This window comes from Pseudorca crassidens, chromosome 12 (genome assembly GCF_039906515.1).
Source record: "Pseudorca crassidens isolate mPseCra1 chromosome 12, mPseCra1.hap1, whole genome shotgun sequence".
Lineage (NCBI taxonomy): Eukaryota > Metazoa > Chordata > Mammalia > Artiodactyla > Delphinidae > Pseudorca > Pseudorca crassidens.
This window is the reverse complement of record NC_090307.1, coordinates 53,743,765-53,762,731: the sequence shown is the minus strand read 5'-3', so window position 1 is coordinate 53,762,731 and position 18,967 is coordinate 53,743,765. Positions and strand designations below refer to the sequence as shown.

At 39.5% G+C, this 18,967-nt stretch overlaps 1 protein-coding gene across 5 annotated transcripts in view; it reads left to right on the top strand.

Moving 5' to 3' along the window:
• The window catches only part of GREB1L (GREB1 like retinoic acid receptor coactivator), a 262,351-nt gene that overhangs the window by 184,975 nt on the left and 58,409 nt on the right, over positions 1 to 18,967 (top strand). For 3 of the 5 annotated variants that reach the window (XM_067699538.1, XM_067699539.1, XM_067699543.1), the window contains exons 8-16: positions 2,806 to 2,934; positions 5,889 to 6,005; positions 6,602 to 6,721; positions 7,750 to 7,887; positions 9,461 to 9,646; positions 13,826 to 14,152; positions 15,219 to 15,347; positions 15,885 to 16,019; positions 18,388 to 18,585. In XM_067699538.1, coding sequence (XP_067555639.1) covers positions 2,806 to 2,934; positions 5,889 to 6,005; positions 6,602 to 6,721; positions 7,750 to 7,887; positions 9,461 to 9,646; positions 13,826 to 14,152; positions 15,219 to 15,347; positions 15,885 to 16,019; positions 18,388 to 18,585 — 1,479 coding nt within the window. The remainder of the gene's footprint in view (positions 1 to 2,805; positions 2,935 to 5,888; positions 6,006 to 6,601; positions 6,722 to 7,749; positions 7,888 to 9,460; positions 9,647 to 13,825; positions 14,153 to 15,218; positions 15,348 to 15,884; positions 16,020 to 18,387; positions 18,586 to 18,967) is intronic. The other 2 variants (XM_067699540.1, XM_067699541.1) reach the window with 1 other exon arrangement.

Genomic DNA, 18,967 nt, shown 5'->3' with positions numbered 1-18,967 from the left:
TAACATATTGTCTATCCTGGAGACTGTTTCCTGTGCACTAGAAAAGAATGTATATTCTGCTTTTGTTCAGGGAATGTTCTGTTGATATCAGTTACATCTAATTGGTTTATAGTGCTGCTCAAGTCTTCTATTTCCTTCTTGACTGTCTCCCTAGTTATTCTATCCATTATTGAAAGTGGGGTACTGAAGTCTCAAACAGTTATCATCAAATTGACTATTTCTCTCTTCAGTTTTGTCAGGATTTGCTTCATGAATTTGGGGCTCTGTTGTTTATATGTTTATATTTTTATAATTGTTATGTCTCCCTGGTGGATTGACACTTTTATCATTATAAAATGTCCTTTTTCTTCTCTAGTAATAATATTTTCTTAAAGTCTATTTTTTCTGGTATTAGTATGGTCACTCCAGCTCTCTTCTAGCTACTGTTTGCATATATAGTGTGTTTTGTCATACAGAATTTTTAAAGTTTTATGTAGCTGAATATATAAATTTTTTATGGATTCTGCATTTTGAACAATAGTTTGGCCTTTTCCATTTCAAGGTGATAATTGACTCTCCCATGTTTTCTCCTATTATTTCTGTAGCTTCAGTTTTTAAGTTTCTACTTTTGGTCCATTTGATTTTGTTTGGTACTTGGTGTAAGTTGTAGATCCAACTTAATTTTTTTCTTATATGTCCAATTGCCACAGCACAGTTTATTGAATGGTTCATCTTCATTGCTGCTTTGGGCTGGTACCTTTATCTTATACTAAATTCTTATGTGTATTTGCATCTGCTTCTTACTGTCTTTTTTCTTCCATTGTTCTGTTTGTCTACTAATGCACTAGGACCACAGTATTTTATAGACTGTGGCTTTATAAGTCTTTATATCATCATGTTAGCCTCTTGTCATTTCTCTTATTTTTCAGAATGTTTCTTGCTATTCTTGTGTGCTTATTTTTTTCATATCAACATTACATCAGTTTGCTTACTTAAACAATTTGCTTACTTACTAATAATTCTAATAGTAATTCTAATAATATCTAAACCTGTTGGTATTTTCCTAGGATCATATTAAATTTATGAATTAACTTAGATTGATTGGCATTTTTTTGACATTGAATATTTCTGATCTGAAACATGGTTGTCTTAACGTTTGTACAGGCCTATTTTCAAGGTCTTCAGAAAAAATTTTTAATTTTTAAAAATCTTTAATATGAAAAGTTAAAAATAGAGAGAATAATATCACGGACCATCACTGTGGACCTATTACCCAGCTTAAATAATTATGAACACATGGCCATATTTTCAGTATTACTGCCTCTCTCCCTCCCTCCCTCAATGTTTTACAACAAATCCCAGACATTATATAAGAAATATGATCAATTTTTCTTCATATAGTTGTGTACATTTCTTATTAAGCTTATTCCTAGGCCTTTTATCTAACTGTTGTTCATTGTTTTTATATAGGAAGATTTATTTCTGTACATTGATTTTGTACACTTTTGTTATTATTTAAATATTTGTTTGTGCTAATTTGAATTCATTGACTTGAAAAGGTTACCACCCTTTATAATTTGCTAACCAGATTTCACCTGTATGCTCACCTGAACTGTTAGAAATATGCTAAAATTCTAGGTATAGACTAGTGTAGTAAGCTACTAGTCTTGCACCAAACAACATATTTGTGACCTGAAACGTAATAACCAACCTGTGTAGTGACATGTCAAATTTACCTGGAATTCCTGTCCTGTAAGTTTCTCTGTTAATACCTGAAAAACTCAGGTTGTCTTCAGTTTCCTGTCACTTTATAATATTTTATGTGCAGTTGCTGGCCTCTATTCTTCCTGTAGACCTTAAAATCACTCCCTGATGTAAGTCAGTCCCTCAGAGAGGCACATAACTCTTCTGAGCCAGTAGGGAACCATTTCAGTCTTTTGAGTTCTTATGATAAGCACTGATCAGATGTGTCAGGAATCACATTGTGGCATGAGCACTAATATTTTAGATAGTTTCTAATGTAGCACCATCAGTATCCTGCGCTTTAGAACAGGATACTCTCAGAGTTTTTCAAACTCTCAGAGTTTTGACAGTCCCTTTGACACTTTCCTGTGTTACCTGATTAAGCTGTTCTGCTGGTGTAGAGTCAGGGATTTGGGGTCTATTTTATTCATTTCGGAAAATTCTAGTTGCCTGGAGCCTTTATCTCTCCCATAACCTGCCTCTGAAATGGCATATGGTTTTTCTGCCAAATAAGAATTTTCTTTTGGATGTCTCTGGTATTACATAAGGAAAAATTCTAGTTTATTCCAAATATTAAAGCAACTTTTCTTCAGAGAAAAGTTCTTTCCCCTACATTGCAATGACTTAGCTTACACGACACTTTTCAAATGACAAACTTATCTGGTTAGAGATAAATATATCTCATTAAAATATGGCTTTAAGGGAAGCTGTGCAGACAGTTTTAATATGGCACATGATGATATCCTTGATGCCACGTCATACGACCAAGTTACATGGCTACCATTATTTAAGGTAATAGTACCAGCCTCATTGAGTTCATATAGGAATTAGGTGAATTGATATATTTAAAGTGCTTAAACTTAAAACTAGCACCTAGCACGTAGTACCCACTGGTGAGTGTTTGTTAAATACATAAAAAAGAAAATAAAACCTATGTACAGAGAAATGGACTTTCTTAAAATAGATCAAGGGAAAAACTGAAATTCTATAGTCTACTATAGTCTCTCTCAGCTCACTCTTGTTGAATTAACTTCCTTCCTGCATATATAGTTTCTAATTTGAACAACCTCTTTCATTTTAAAGATTCGCCGGTTCTCAGTCCAGCTAATTCTGCAATCAATTTAAGTGGAGCTCAGGACCTGACCTGGAATAAGAATGTTGTGAAGCCACTGGCTTTATCTTTGCAGGTTGTAGGGAAGACTTTTGCTGCAGGTGATGTTTTCCTCACTTATATATATATTTTTAATTTATTTATTTTTAATTTATTTTTGGCTGTGTTGGGTCTTTGTTGCTGAGCACAGGCTTTCTCTAGTTGTGGCTAGCGGGGGCTACTCTTTGTTGTGGTGCACAGGCTTCTCATTGCGGTGGCTTCTCTTGTTGCGGAGCACGGGCTCTAGGCGCACGGGCTTCAGTAGTTGTGGCATGCGGGCTCAGTAGTTGTGGCACACGGGCTTAGTTGCTCCATGGCATGTGGGATCTTCCCGGACCAGGGCTCAAACCCGTGTCCCCTGCATTGGCAGGCAGATTCCTAACCACTGTGTCACCAGGGAAGCCCTCCTCACTTATATTTATTTGGTAAATACCTAGTCCATAAAAGACTTGTGTGAAATTTAATTGACAATTTGGTAGAAGAAAACAGAAGCTCCTTCTTTGCCAGTTGAAGGCAAAAGTGGGGCTGTCTACTCTAATGCACGTTTATACAAAGCTTTGTGTTTTCTGTGTTACATCCAGAAGAGTCAGTGAATGACATTTGGCACACAGGGGAGACAAAGCAGGTTGATTCTGTTCAATAAAAATTTCTTGGATACCTGCTATACTGAGGAACTGGGGATAGATACTAAGATAAATAAGGCTCAGTCCCTGACCTCTAATGTACTTGTAACCTTGCAGAGGAGATCAACCTAAAAGAAGATATTTTCAGTGTACTGCAATAAATACATAATATCCTAGGGGAGCACAGAGGAGGGGGGGTTAGCCCAGCATTTTAGGGAGTAATTGAGAACGGGTTCTTGGGGACTTCCCTGGTGGTCCAGTGGTTAAGATGCTGCGCTTCCAATGCAGGGGGCGTGGGTTCAAACCCTGGTCAGAGAATAGGGGAAAGACATTTCAAATTCAGGGAAAAGCAGGAGCAGAGCTTGAAAGGAAAAGGAAAGGAAAGAAGCAGCATGACATGTGCAGGAACTTCCAGCAGTTTGGACTCGTTAGAAACATACAATGTAAAACTCAGGGAGTAGCAGGAGGTGAGCAAGAGGCAGAAAAGGGAAAGGTCATAGGAGGTCAGGATAAGAAGTATGGATTTCACTCTATAACTTATGGCACAGGGGAGTGACATGGTCTTATTTTAACTTAAGCTAGATCATTTTGGCAGCAAAAAGAAAGCGTTGGGAATACAAGTTGCAGGTCGTTCAATAGTCTGGTTGAGAAATGATGAGGTCCTTGACCAGGGTGAAAATAGGTTGGAGAGGAGGAGACAGATTGGAAAGCTACTCAGGATGTAAAATGAGCAGACTTGACTGATTAATGGGAGCGTAAAGCAGAAGAATGGGTTTCAGTTGACGTCCATCTTTCTGGGCTAATGGTTAGTACCATTGCTTGAGATAGGGAATACAGCAAGGGGAGCAGGTTCCCCAGGAGGAGATTGTGAGTTCAATTTTGGACATGATGAGTTTGAAATACCCATCAGGCATCCAAGTGGCGCTACTCAACGGTAATTTAATTTATCGTAGGAGGAAAACAGGACTAATGGTATAAAGTTGAGCCACCAGCATATGGTTAAAATCACCATGTAAATAGTGTCAGCCAAGGAGAAATGTAGGGTAAGGCAAGCTATGAACTAAAGGCAGACCCGTAGACAATTTCAGTGTTTAAGAAAAAGAAATGGTTAGAGAGGTAGAAGAAAAATAAAGAGAAGGAGAACCTATCATTCTTGGAAACTTTCCAACAGTTAGGTATCATAATTTATCCAGACCACTTTTGTTCTTACTCTGGTCCAACAATTCTTGCAGAATCTGCCTTCTGTTTAGATTACAGACTGGAACAAACTGAGTCCAAGTTTTTACAGCATAGAAGAAAAATTAATGAAATTATGGATCTTGGCAGTAATCATCATGATTGCTAAAACCATCAGATGAGAGGCTGATGAACAACTTTGTAGATTAGGCTGACAACTCTTAAACCCACGGATGAATCTTTACATCACAGGAAAAGAGAAAACTGGTCATTATGTGCCTCTTAATGGAAGTATACAATAGGACTTATGAGATACTCTTGCCAAAAAAAATCAAACTTGAATCTGAGCAAACATCTATATCTAATGATTAGTTTAGGAATTAGAGGAGACATCAAATGACACCATGGATATCCAATCAGCAAAATACAGGAAATGAGAAATTCTGCCAGGTTTTCAGCAAATTAATTGTTAGAAAGAAAAAGAAGAAGAATTCTATAGATTAAAAGAGGTTTAAGGGACATAGCAACTAAATTCAGTGTGTGGATATTTTTTGAACCCCAGTTTGAACAAGAAATGTAAAAAGCCATTTCTGAGCTGATTGGGAGAAATTTGAATACTGATGGGATATTTGATATTAAGAAATTATTGATCATTGTTAATTTTAAGTATAAAAAAGATCATGGTTATGTTTTTTAAGAGTCCTTTTCTTTCAGAAACACATACAAAAGTATTTATGGATGAAATGATATGACAAATGAGTTTGCTTCAAAATAATCCAGAGCCCATATGTGTGTCTGTGGGTGGGGGGGGAAAGATAGGGAGTATATGTAAAGCAGGATTGGCCACATGTTGGTAAGTGTTGAAGCTGGGTGATGGGTACATAGTTCATATACCATTCTCTCTGCTTTTATATATGTTTGAAAATTTCCATGATAAAAGGTAAAAAAAAAAGTTTTCTCTTCTACCCACCATCTCCAAAGACTTCACTGAAAATAATTCTCAAAGATCTCTTGGGGTCCTAGAAAATTATTTTGGGTGACATTTCATGTTAGTTAAAGTAGTACTCTGTTGGTTGTAGTTGGATCTGTACAACTGGGCTGTTCCGTCAGTGGGATTTCTTTGAATCCTATGTGAGGTTTGTCATATGGTTGCAGCATCACAGAAAGCAGTGTCCTGCCCAGACTCTGTTCTGAGTGGCTCCTCTTGTGTACCACAGATGCTGCTAATGGAAACAGTAGCCATGGAGGAAAGAGCAGTGCGTCTAGCTCCACTCCAGCCCGCCCAGGGAATTACTCTTTGTCACCAAGACCTAGCTTTGCCTCAGGAGACCAAGGTACAATACCCATCTTAGAGTTTTGAAATAACACTTAATTATGGAAGAAGTGCTCCAGAGAGTTTGGAATGATTAATTATCTGGCAGCACACTCCCAGTTTTTCCTTAGCTTCTCGTACAATGTTTTGAAAATTTATGATTGGTATGAACAATTATGATGAACATATCTTGGTGATTCTACAAGGGTGGGCCTACCTAGGAGATAACATTGAAACAAATATATAAGAAGTGTCTTGAAAAGCCATGGGCTTTGATGACCAAAGTGCAGGGTTCAAAGTTCCTCTCTGTGTGTGACTCTGGGTAAATGTGAGCCTTCCTTTCACCATCTACAGAATGGGTATAACAACGTAGTTGTCCTACAACTTCACAGGGTTGTTGATAGAATCAGATGAAATAATCTGGGTGAAACGGTACATTGTAAAACAGCCTGCAGCTGTTAGTGCTGTTAGTGTGTGACTTTTTCTAACTTTATCTTTACCTCTAGAAAAGTGACTTCGACTTTCTGAGTATAATCATAGTAAAGGTCCTATGTTACTTTGGCTTCTTTCCCTTCTTCCATGACTAAGGACAAGGCTCATCTTTCTTTTTGTATTCAGCTACCATGTTCATTTCTGGACCACCAAAGAAACGACACCGAGGATGGTATCCTGGGTCACCTGTCCCCCAATCTGGTTTAGTTGTACCTATTCCTGCAGTTCGCCCTCTTTCAAGAACTGGTAAGATTTCAACAGAAGATGGGTTTTAAGTTTCCTTAAATTAACAAAGGTATCTGCTACTCTCGTTCTTTCCATGAACCCTTGAAAATAAATTTCCTTAACTAACTTTTGTGTCCAGTACTGTAGCAGCTAATATTTTGTCCGCATCACATCTGCCATCCCTATAAGCACATGTGCCATCACAAAGGATCTTGATTCACCATCTGTCTTTGTTTTACACTATAGTATCAATAAACCACTCTTTATGTAGGGCATGATGCTACCAATCCACCATTATAGAGCATAAATGAACTTGCTTTGCCAATAGTGGTATTTGATGTATCCTCCTGTGATCTGGTTCGTTATGTGACCTATACTTATTATTTCTGAATTGGATGGTTCAGTCTGTGACTAGAATCCTGAAAAACCAACTGGTTCTCCTTTATAATATCCAAGCTGTGGCCATTTGGTACTTACAATTAAATGTTCAAATGCTCATCTACCTTGCTGTATGAAACACAGACAAATGTAAATATACCAATGCTAAGACATAGACGGGGTTCTTTAAAAATTTACATTTGTTTAAAAAATGATTCTAAAATCTACAGAGAAATGATAAATACAGAAAGAATTATGCCGGTATGTTACTGTGGTTGCCTCTAGGTAGTACTGATTAATGATGAATTTATCCTTATTCTCACTTTTCTATACTTTTCACATTTTCTGTAATGAGTAGATATGCCTTGATAATCTAGGGTGGGGGGAGATAAAATACAAAACAGAATCCAAAATACTGTATGTGGAAAAACAACTAGAAGGAAAAACTGCCAAAATGCTAAATAGTAGTTACCTCCAGACGATTTGATAATGGTTGATATTTTTGTTTGTTTTTCTCACTTATTTTATACAATAAACACAAATTACTTTAATAAAAAAGCCATTAGACTTATAAAACTTGCATATTAAAAGTATTAACGCTGTGTTGATTTCAACTCTATTTCATTTATCCTTCCTAGCTAATCCTTCTTGTCAAACAAATTTTTTTCCAGAGTCCCTTTTATCTGCCCCAGTTCCACAGACCCCATTAACTGGAATTTTACAACCTCGACCCATTCCTGCAGGGGAAACTGTAATTGTTCCTGAAAATCTGCTGAGTAACTCAGGAGTTAGACCAGTAATCCTGATAGGTAAGGAAAGGAATTCCAAGTTGCCTGTGTCTGCTGGAATCTAGGAACAATCCTCCATTTCACTGCGTGTCTATTCATGTGTTCATGAAGGTATTCATTGATCGTGCTTATTAATTCTTTAAGCACTTATTGGTCAGCTCCTTCATGATATCCTAAACATGGGACTAGAAGTTGGGAATAAGGCAAAGTCTTTTTGCCCACAAGGAGCACTGTTTAGTGGGGCAGTCTAGAGGTTCACAGCCAAACTCTCCATCATCTCAGAGGTGATGTTTCAGCTGGGGAACTGAGGGGTGGATGAGAGCAGACAAGGTTGGGGACGGCTCATTTCAGTCAAAGGGAGCCAAACGGCAGAGAAAAGGAACAAACTGAGCCAGCAAAGAGGCCCCACTTGGGAGAACCAAGAGGCCCCAGAGCTGCAGATCTAAACCAAGGGGAAGCATTTAGGAGTGAGAGCCTTTCCAAGCCCTCTATAAGTGGAGGTGTAGAAATGTAGGGGTCCCTAGATTCCATGACTAATTTAGAGCCTTTCATACCCCCATCAAGAGTGCCCTCGTCGGGGGGCTAGCCTAGGCCAGAAGAAGAAGACTGCCGGCTTTACCTTCGGGACTAAACAGATAGGGTGTTTAAGCCCACTAGATCTTTATGGTATGTCTATGTGAGGTGTTATCTGTTTCTTGCAGTTGGCTTGAGCCAGACATGGATGGTTTCGCTTTGAGCCCTGTTCTTTATCAGACTGCCCTATCCACTGCTCCTGGACCTATAGGCACTAGGGGGAATCCCAGTTGTTTAAATTCCATATAGTCAGGAAGTTCTTACTGAACATTTGAATTGCATGCACAGTGCAACTAAGCCTTGGAAAGATACATAAAACATGAGGACCCTTTGGTGTCTGCCTTTTAGAAAGACTCACAAAGGGACTGTTCTCTTCACCATACCACAAATACAGGGTGTATTTTCAACACATTTGTGTCCTATCTACTTCTAAGATGATTTAAGGCTGTTTACTGACAATTAGGAAGAGAACACAACAAAAATGGCTAAGATAGCAAAAAGAGTAAGAACCTCCAAGTCCCTGCAACTGGAAGAATATTGCTGTTGATCAATGAATTTAGCTTAAATGTTTTAAAAGAAAACCTCAAGAAGTGACACATGTTATTGTAGCTTGTCTGTTTGTTTGTTTTCTGACTTCTTTTCTGAAAAGAAACTTGATCAGGAATTTTATCTGAAAACATTTTATTCTTGCAGTTTTACAAAGGGTACAGAGATGTTTCTGCAAACTCTCATCAGTCCTCTATGTCAGAGATATAATATTAACATGTCTCTTATATAATATAGTTTGAGTATTAATATAATTAGAGTATTTCGCTTCCTGTTCTTCTAATTTAATGAAAGGGTAGAATTTAGAGCATTCGCGTGAATTCCCTGGGATTGATGTATTTGAGTGATTTGTTTGGTAGCCATCTCAGAGGGCAGGGAACTTTGTTAAGCATCGTTGATCCTAGTTGAGCAAATATACCTGGTTGGACCTCAAAAAGAAATGTTGAACTTCACTGACCTGCTTCTATTGGGGCAGGCTATGGCACTTTACCCTATTTCTATGGAAATGTTGGTGACATTGTTGTGAGTCCTCTGCTGGTGAATTGCTACAAGATTCCACAGTTGGAAAACAAAGATTTGGAACAGTTAGGTTTGACTGGCAGCCAGCTCCTGAGTGTGGAAAACATGATTCTTCTGACAATACAGTATCTCGTGCGGCTGGGTAAGCAATTTTCAATAATCAATTGATGGCGACGATTTTTATTCTTTTTTGGAACATACTTTTTTCCTTTCTTACCCACTTTCTCACATTTATCCACCTCTTACTTTACCCTCTTTCACGTCTAACATTCTTTTTCTTCAACCCCATTCTCTATGGCTTTTCCCTTTCCTCTCCTCCATTTCTTTCCTACTCCTTTCCTATTTCTTTTTCTCCCCCCTATTTCCCTCAGATCTAGCCTCCCTTGCTGCTGGCTTTGCTTCTTTGGGTCCTAGAAGAGATAAATTGCTCCACCTGGTGTCCAGGGCCATAATGGTCCTAAAGTCTCCAAAGCAGTTGATGTAGGCAGACTGTCCAAGGGCTGTGGGTACCTCCCTTGTGAGTCAGGCCAAGCCACCTTTCTGAAAGTGCAGCTACCATCTGGAATGCAAATGTAGCCATTGTGTTAGACAATTATTTTCCAATTTTCCACTTAGCCTTTTTATCTTGTTTATCCACTGCCCCTACACCCATTTTTTTCTTCTCCAGCTCCATCCCTTTGATGTAATCCCAAACTGCTTCCTTTCATTGAGGTAGTAACTTGGACCTCCCTGGAAGGTTTTCTGAGCTTTAGGGTAAGGGGATACCTAGGTCATGAACCCTTCACTTCCTCTATTTGATATCTCCTCCTGAGCCCCACAGTGGGTGTATGCAGGTGCCCTGACAGTACTTTAGTGGCTCCGCAGCATTTGCATTGCAATGTCCTTTATTTTGCAAACTGCAGTAGGCCATCTAATATGCAGCCTAATTATATACCTACTCCAGGACTTCAAACCACTGATTTACTTAGGAAAATGGTCAAGATGTAAAATTACACATTAAAAATTTTATCTGCACTCTTGTGACTTTTTTTTTAATGATTTTAAATACTTTCGTGTTAAATAATAAAAAACATGGGCCAAACAATGTTAAACACACACACACACACACACACACACACACACAAGCTTCAACTTCAGTCTTTGGAGCATCAGCTAGCAATCATGGCTGCAACTCTTAGTACCCTGAGAGCCCAAAGGCCTGCTTTGACATGGAATCTACTTTGACATGGGATCTGCTTTGACACAGGCTTTTGAAACTTGCAAGGCTTCAGGTATCTCATGAGCCACTTTCATGATAAATCTAGGACTTGCTAATCATTTTTATTAGTAGGTAGTAAAATTATAAAAATCTCCCGGGTCTGACATTTGATGTCATCATTTTAATTGATACATACTGACTTTCAACCGTGTTCCAAGATGAAAAACTAGCTTCTAGATGTATCCAGAATCAGTTATACAAGGCCACATAAAGCAATGCTATTTTAGTTAACCAAGCCTATCAGTATAGCATTTTTTAAAATCTCAATACCAATTTAAATAGTCAAAGTCCAAGTTAATTAAAGGAACTAAATGGTCAAAACAAAACCTCTTTCCTTAAATTAGTAAAAGCTCTTTTCTTAAAAAATAGAACAATCTCCATTCAATTAGACAAAACTCTTCTCTGCCCTGCAGGATCAGTTCTCTCCAGGGTTTTACTTGCAACCAATTAATTATGTTTCTCAATGTCCAACATAAATAGATATTTCTTTTTCTTAATCTAAATTTTGTACATTGAAACATCTCTCTCTTTAACTCTTCTGGAGTCCTTAATTTTTTTTTTTTTTTTTTTTTTTTTTTGCCTTCAGAAGTTTTGAAGAAGGCAGCAAGAATAGTTTCACATATGCTAAAGATTATAAATTGACATTTGAAAAAATAAATCCAAACTTCTAAAAGGACAGGTGTAACACTTGGATGGCTCAGTTATCTGAAGGTAACAGAGAAGAAGAAAAGCAAGATTTTTCAGAAAGAACAGACCTTTCCACTACAATCACTTTTTAAAAAAAGTCTCTGTTATTTCACAATCTGAAAATCTTTTGAAGTAGATAATGAAATCAGCAAATCCAGAGATTCTTGGAGGACTCTGAGTCTATTGGAACCTTGTCTTTTCCTATTATGGTGGCTGTATCTGAAAAGCCTTCGGACCTGATGCCTGGGCTACACTGAGTTACTGGAGATAAGCATCTGAAGAAAAAAAATTACTATATATTATCAAGCTTGTGAAAAGTGGAGAAAAGGCTCCTGCAATTTAGCTGTAAAGGCTAAGGATGCAGAAATGACGGGAGGTGATTGGAAGCAGGGCAATTTACTCTAAAAAGTTTCTTACCTCATTTAAACTTTGATACATTTTCCTCCATTTCTCAATTCCTAACAGTAATTCAGTCAAAACTCTGTAAAAGTGAGTTTTAAGGCAACCGAGAACGCTATGAACATGTTTGATATTTTATTTTCCCAGAATGCCTTCGTATTTGGAATTAATTATGCTGCCTAACAGAAAATGTTACTCCATGGTGGTTTGGAGGGGGCCTTATGCACACACCTATTAACCAGCCTCCTCAGATTGTCTATGAGAGGCCGGAGGGAACTGGAGAAGTCACAGCCACATGCTTTTGAGCTGTCATTTGTTCTGATGGAAGAAAGCTTTAAGTACATGACCATCTTCCCTTCTTCTCCATGCAGTCAGTACAGATCTTGCGCTTTGAGCTCACTACTAAGTGTGTACTCAGTGGCCACGAACCGTGGTGCTAATTTGATAAAGTTAAATGAAGATCAGAAGCTTTGGTGGCTCCCAGGTGATAATAAGGCATCCTCTAGTAAGGGATTGGGGAAGGCACAGAAACATAAACACAATGTAAGCATTGCCATTTTCTTGCCCTCTTTCCATGTATTGCCATTTTCTTGCCCTCTTTCCTGCTTCCCTCTGGCTCCAACCAATCCTGGAAAAAACTGGTTTTTTTCCAATTAAAATTGTTTATTTTTAAAATATATGATATTTTATTTAATTTTCCTTATCCTATCCATTACTAAACTTGCATTTTTTTTTTACTTTCCCTGAGAATATGGGCAGGGTCCAGGGAGGCCACTTAAACCCCTGTTAGAGGAAGGAAAGGTTTCTGACTCACTCAGGTGCCTCGTTCTCATACAGAAGTCCAGTCCCTCATCCCTGTATTCTTTGCAAGGGGATTTTGGCTTTGGATTCTGAAGCTATTGCTTGATCTCAGATCACAGACACTGAGGGGGTCTATATCTGTTTCAGGAGGATGAGTTTCAAATCTCAGGTCCACACAGCAAAAGAAATGCCTTTGAGTAGCAGGAGTGAACAGTCTTGCCGGTTTCAATTTAAACTAAGTGTAGGAATTCATTTGTGTCACTTGGATGCCAGACACTGACTTGCTTATTTTGTCTCAAAGACTGGTTGAGGGACTTCCCTGGCGGCCCAGTGAGTAAGTCTCTGTGCCTCCAATGCAGGGGGTGTGGATTCGATCCCTGGTAGGGAAGGTAAGATCCCACAAGCTGCGCGGCTCCGCCAAAAAAAAAAAAAAAAAAAAAAAAGACTGGTTGAGTTTCTAAAGAGAAACAAAATACCTCTAATTCCAGGGACCACAGATCACCCATGTAAGCTTAACCATAACCTCGGCCAGGGAAGAGGGCCACATGCCATTCTTAACCCAGAACCCTGGGGAATAACTAGGTGATGAGAGCATTCTCTATCTGGGGAAAGCGTGGAACTGCCTAAATATACATTGGGAGTGAAAAATAATTAAACTTAGTTTTCCTTGTGGACAGTATTCTCAAAATTAGGTATAGAGGCAATACATTAAAATGTTTTTCTAAGGCACCTATGAATAAAATGAGAAATGAGTGAAGCCTGAAGCTGATTATATACCAGTAGGTTAGCTTCTTGCTTCATTAGTCATTAACTATTTCTGTAACGCCAAGTTTAATATGTCAACAAAAATACCACCTTCAGTGACCATCTCCCAAGGCATACAATGGAATTGATACTGTCTCTGAGCACATCTTTTTTTAAAGATATCAAGAATAGAAGTCTGCATTTTAAAAATAAACGTGTATCAAGGCAAACAAAAAAGAGAGAAGGTAATTTAGCAATGGAAAATGGTTAGTAGAGGCAGTATACTCGAGGCCACTAGAGGAAAAAGAGCTTGTTTGCCAGCTGCAATAGACTGCACTCTGATGTGTGTGTTTGTGTGTGTGTGTGTGTGTGTGTGTCTTTTCTAGCTGTGATTAAAAAAAAAAATTCTAGCTGTAATTCTCTTCAATTTAGGTCCTGATCAGATACCTCTCAGGGAAGAATTTGAGCAAATTATGCTGAAAGCTATGCAGGAATTTACTCTGAGAGAGAGAGCCCTGCAGATGGGTGGTCAGTGCACGCCTGTGTCACCAGGACAACTCCCCTGGCTGGCTAGGTTAATTGCCAGCGTATCTCAAGACTTGATTCATGTGATTGTGACCCAGAACTCCTTGGCGGAGGGCATTTCAGAGACATTGAGGACTCTCAGTGAAATGAGACACTATCAAAAACTACCAGATTATGTTGTGACAATTTGTGCATCGAAAATCAGAGGAAATGAGTTTTGTGTGGTAGTATTAGGTGAGTAATTTTTTCATTCATTCATCATCTGTCCATTTGTATAATACTAAATGGGGTGTTTCAGGCATCCATGTAATTAATCTCTGGTCAAGTGCTCCAACTTGGGTTCTTCCTCCTAATTTTAACTTTTCCTTTGCTCCTCAGATCAGATTTTTATAGCCCTTAGTTTGGCTGTTGTCCCTGTCAGCTGGTTGTGGGAGCATTATTTCAAAGCACACCCTAGTAACAGATACCCTTGTCTCATGTAACTTCTGTCCTTAAGATGTTTTGGAAATGTTACCACTCCAGCACGTGATAAAGCCATTGCCACAGGTGGTTTAAGCCAGTTAATCATATTTGCCAGGAACTTAGCTCATATATTCACCTCTTCACTAAGAGGATATTTAATGTTATAACATTGACCCTAAAGAAAACGTTCAGAAAGTTGGTATGTTACAAAATTGATTTTTGTTTCTGGTGCTGATTTTCTATCAGGCACCATCCTGAGTTGCCATTTGGACCAAATTTTGCTGAGTTGCCATTTGGACCAAATTTTGCTTTTCTCCTCTCAGTGAATGGCTCTCACCGCTTCCTAGCAAAGGGGCCAAGCCCTCTTGCTTTGACTAAACCCACCTGCCCATCTCTCTGTGATACATATTTCTTTCAAAAAGCTTCATCAGAAAGTGTAACACATTCATTTTCTAATTTTCATTAGTAAAAAAACAACATAAGTTTATATTTTTAAGACTGATATTCATAATAGCCATGCAGACACAACTTTTTAAAGGTTTTTCACATTCCTCCCGAGTCTTTTAAATAGATGCATGGTATGTTCTCACCATTACAAACATAAGGTATGTTATTTTTTTCCCTTGATACCTAACTTTGTATTATAAACTTTTCAAATGAAATTTTGAAACTGTCATTTCAAATGCTGTATAATCGCCCATCTTTTGATATGCCATACTTTTCTTAGCCAAGTCCCTCTAGCTACACACTTTAGTTGTGTTTCCAGTTCTTGCTGTTCTAAATCACTTCCCGGTGAACATTTGTTCACTGGCATGTTGTCTCCCCCTCTGTTCTGCAGGTCAGCATCAGTCCAGAGCTCTGGCAGAGAGCATGCTCACCACAAGTGAGTTTTTGAAAGAAATTAGTTATGAGCTCATCACAGGAAAGGTCAGTTTCCTGGCATCGCATTTCAAAACCACATCATTAGGTGAGTGGCAGTCAGATTCAGCAACACTGCCGGCCCCTGGCTGCGTGATTTTCTGAATTTAAATCTTAGTGTGAGCTGAGTGTGGAGGTTAAGCTTGCCCGCTGATCTTCCCTCATTTGGAATGGTTTCTTCTAAGCATTTTGTTACTGACACAGCAAAGGGGTCCAGGCACAAGGATGTGAGGCCTCAGCTCAGCCACTGCTTTGTTGTGTGACCTTGGGCAACGCTCTGCCTCCCCAGATCTCAGTTTTCTAATATGTCAAATGGAGATATAATGACCCCGTCCTGCCTGCTCTGAGTATTATAGGGGCTGAGAGAGATTTAGTATGTGGGAGCATGGAACCTGTAAGCACGATACAAACAAGGGTAGCTCTGGCTACCGAGATCCTGCTACAGGGGTGGCTGAGTGTAAATTCCGACGTGGAAAGTGGGATGACCAACAGATATCGATGGGAGCCCAGCGTAGCTGCCCAACTTGGAGACATACAAACATGTCATTCCTTGTGACTTTCTTATCTCCACTTTATTTTGTCATAGGTGATGACCTAGACAAGCTGCTAGAAAAAATGCAACAGAGAAGAGGAGATAGTGTGGTGACCCCTTTCAATGGAGACCTTAATGAATGTGTGTCACCTCAGGAGGCTGCTGCTATGATCCCCACTCAGAACCTGGGTAATGTCACCACAGGCCAAAAGGAGGAAACTAGTCCTCAGGACAGACATAGAAGCTAAGTCGTTCTGAGGGTTTTGAGGTCTTGTCTTCAAGTCACAGACTATGACAGGCCTTTCCTCATTATCTACATGATAAATCTGGCTCAAGTTAAAAATGCCTTACCCTGTGTCCTGGGCCCCATGCCTTTGTTCTTAGTAAATTTCTCCTAGAATTAAAATCAAAGCCAAAGACTTTATTTTAAGCAGTGCCTCTCTTTGTTTTTGTTTTCTTGGGGGAGCGGGGATCCTTGGTGTACTTTCCTTAACTCCACCAGCTGTGCTTACCACTGTGGGTGCTCATGTAGGGCTTCAAAGAACTACTTGAAAGAATCTAGACTACAGTCTGTGCAGGGCTCCTGGCTCTCTGCTCCCTGCATCTACTCTCCAATGTGTAAAACACACATAATCTCAGGATTAGCGAGGCCTTCCTGGCAGCTGGAGCAGAAACACTGACATATCATCTGACCTACAACGAGCTTGCAGAATGCCAAGGGGGACGATGGGACCAGGGGTGAGGAGTTCAATCGCTAGATTAGATTCCTTTAGGTTCAAATCCTTCCCCAGTTCCCTGTTTGATAGGGACCATATAAGAAAGGACAGAACAGAGAACAGGAGAAGGATGGATACGAAGCAGAGATGCTGACAGCCTTTTGGCTTCCACTTGATGGGAATGCATCCTTTATGCATTAGGATGACAGCAGGAAAAGTAGCATGGCTTGGCATCGGCTCAGGCGTAAAAATGAATTCAAAGGCAAAAGTTTTTGACTTCTGGACATTGCATGACAATAAAGTGACCATCCAGATGATCTAAAATGTGTTATGTGAACAAAGTCAAAATTTTGAAATTCTCACATGCCCACGTACATATCCTTGATTCCGTGTTTAAGAAACATTGCTCGGGAATTCCCTGGTGCCCTGGGTTCAATCCCTGGTCAGGGAATTAAGATCCCGCATGCTATGTGGCCAAAAAAAGAAAAAAAAAAAAGCTTAAAATAATAATAAATAAGAGATCTTGGTGGTTAAAAAAAAAAGAAAAAGAAAAGAAACATTGCTTAAAGATATTTTTAGGTTTCCTCCAACGTCAAAATTTGTTAAGTTCAATTCTACAGAGTTATGCCATCCCCTGTGTTAGTCCCCGTTCATCTAACCCGCAAAATGAAAGAAACAACAGCCTGACTATCCAAAGACAGGTTTTTATTTTGGTTGGTAATCTTTGTGGGTCAAAAACTATTTGGGCTATTATTAAAGGTTGCAGTTTGGGGCTTTTCTAGTAGGTTCTCTCAGCCAGTAGGGAGACCCACCTGTATAAATCTCCACTTGCTGTCAGGGTTCCATGGTGGCTGGGGTCCCATGACTACCGTCTTTGCCTGGGAAGTATTGCAGCTTGATTTTAGAAAACATTCATTAGCACAGGTTAATTGGGCCCTTGCGTGTTCCAGTCAGACTTCCACATGTGTTCCTGATAAAAACCAGCCCTTTCAAGAAGCATTAAATGTTTCTGCTCAGGTGTTTAGCTGACTAAGCCTGTCTCTCGTTATGTGTGCGTGTGCATGCACGCATGTGTAAGAGAGATTGATCTCTTGATTATAACTTGTAATAAAAAGCTACTGGCTTGGTTAGAGTATCTGGGCAATGTTTTTCTAATACGTCACCTATTGAGCAGCCAGCTGGCCATGTCATGGGTCAGGTCTCTTCAGATAGTACAGGCATCAGCATGGGAGTTGACCACAGTTACCCAGACCTGCTAGGTCACAAGCACTGGCAAAGTGGAGTCAAGTGGGAAGAAAGGTGAAGTTAGTGTCATGGGGAGGAGAATTTCAAGCCATGTTACAACTGACTTGCTGGAGAGGAAATGTTTACTGCAGTGCCATCCAGAAAAGCTCAAAGGAACTCAGCATGATTATGATTATGGCAGTAGCTCTGAACTGGATCTGGGCTCAGGCACCTGACCTGTGCTGATAGTCCTAAAGAAACCAGGAAACTCTTCCCCTTTCCAGAGATGAGTCCTGGCTCCAGCTGCAAGAGTGCAGTCTGTCCCCCCATTTCTGGGCAGGGGAGGGGTGCTGAGTTCATGCCTTGTGAGACAATTTATATTAAAATAATACATTTGTAAAACTACTACATTCACTCTTGAGCACATCCTTTCAGCCAAGTTGTCAGGGAAAGTGGGCAAATCTACTGAAAGTCAATAGAGAGTGAGGATAGAAAGTGAGGATTCTTGGTGATAGAGCATCACTCTACCCTATGTGTATTATTTGCCCCTATATGGATTCATAGAGGCCATCACAGAAGTGAATTAATCTTGTTCTTATGACTTTCTTAAATTTTAGATCTAGATAATGAACCCTTCCAGATTTATCAACCGCAGCTTACGGTTGCCAGAAAACTCTTGTCCCAGGTGTGTGCCATAGCAGACAGCGGCAGCCAGAGCCTGGACCTCGGCCACTTCAGCAAAGTGGACTTCATCATCATTGTCCCAAGATCAGAGGTTCTGGTCCAGCAAACTCTTCAACGGATTCGACAATCAGGTAGGATGGAGCTTTCAAAGAGGGCCCTGCCTAGATCCAGCCTTAGATTCCCTCTGTCTCTTTCTTTGGCTTAATCCAAACATTTTTAGGGGCCTGATTCTATTAAGTCTGTGATGTCATCAGTGGATTAGAAACTGGCCACTCATTTATGAAGAGAAATGTCCTCAAGGCAAAGATAGACCTGCCTGGGATGACGGGGTCTGTGCCACCTGAAGTCCTTCTGCTCAGGGAGTCATTCTCATGGGAGGATTCTTGTACCTTTTGCACACTACTAGCAGATTTTTCAGCCTAGAAACCAGAACGCCATGCCCTGTGTCAGCAATGAGAAACCTCATTAAAAAAAATTCAAAGTTAGAATTTCTCCTTATTTCCTTAAGAGAAT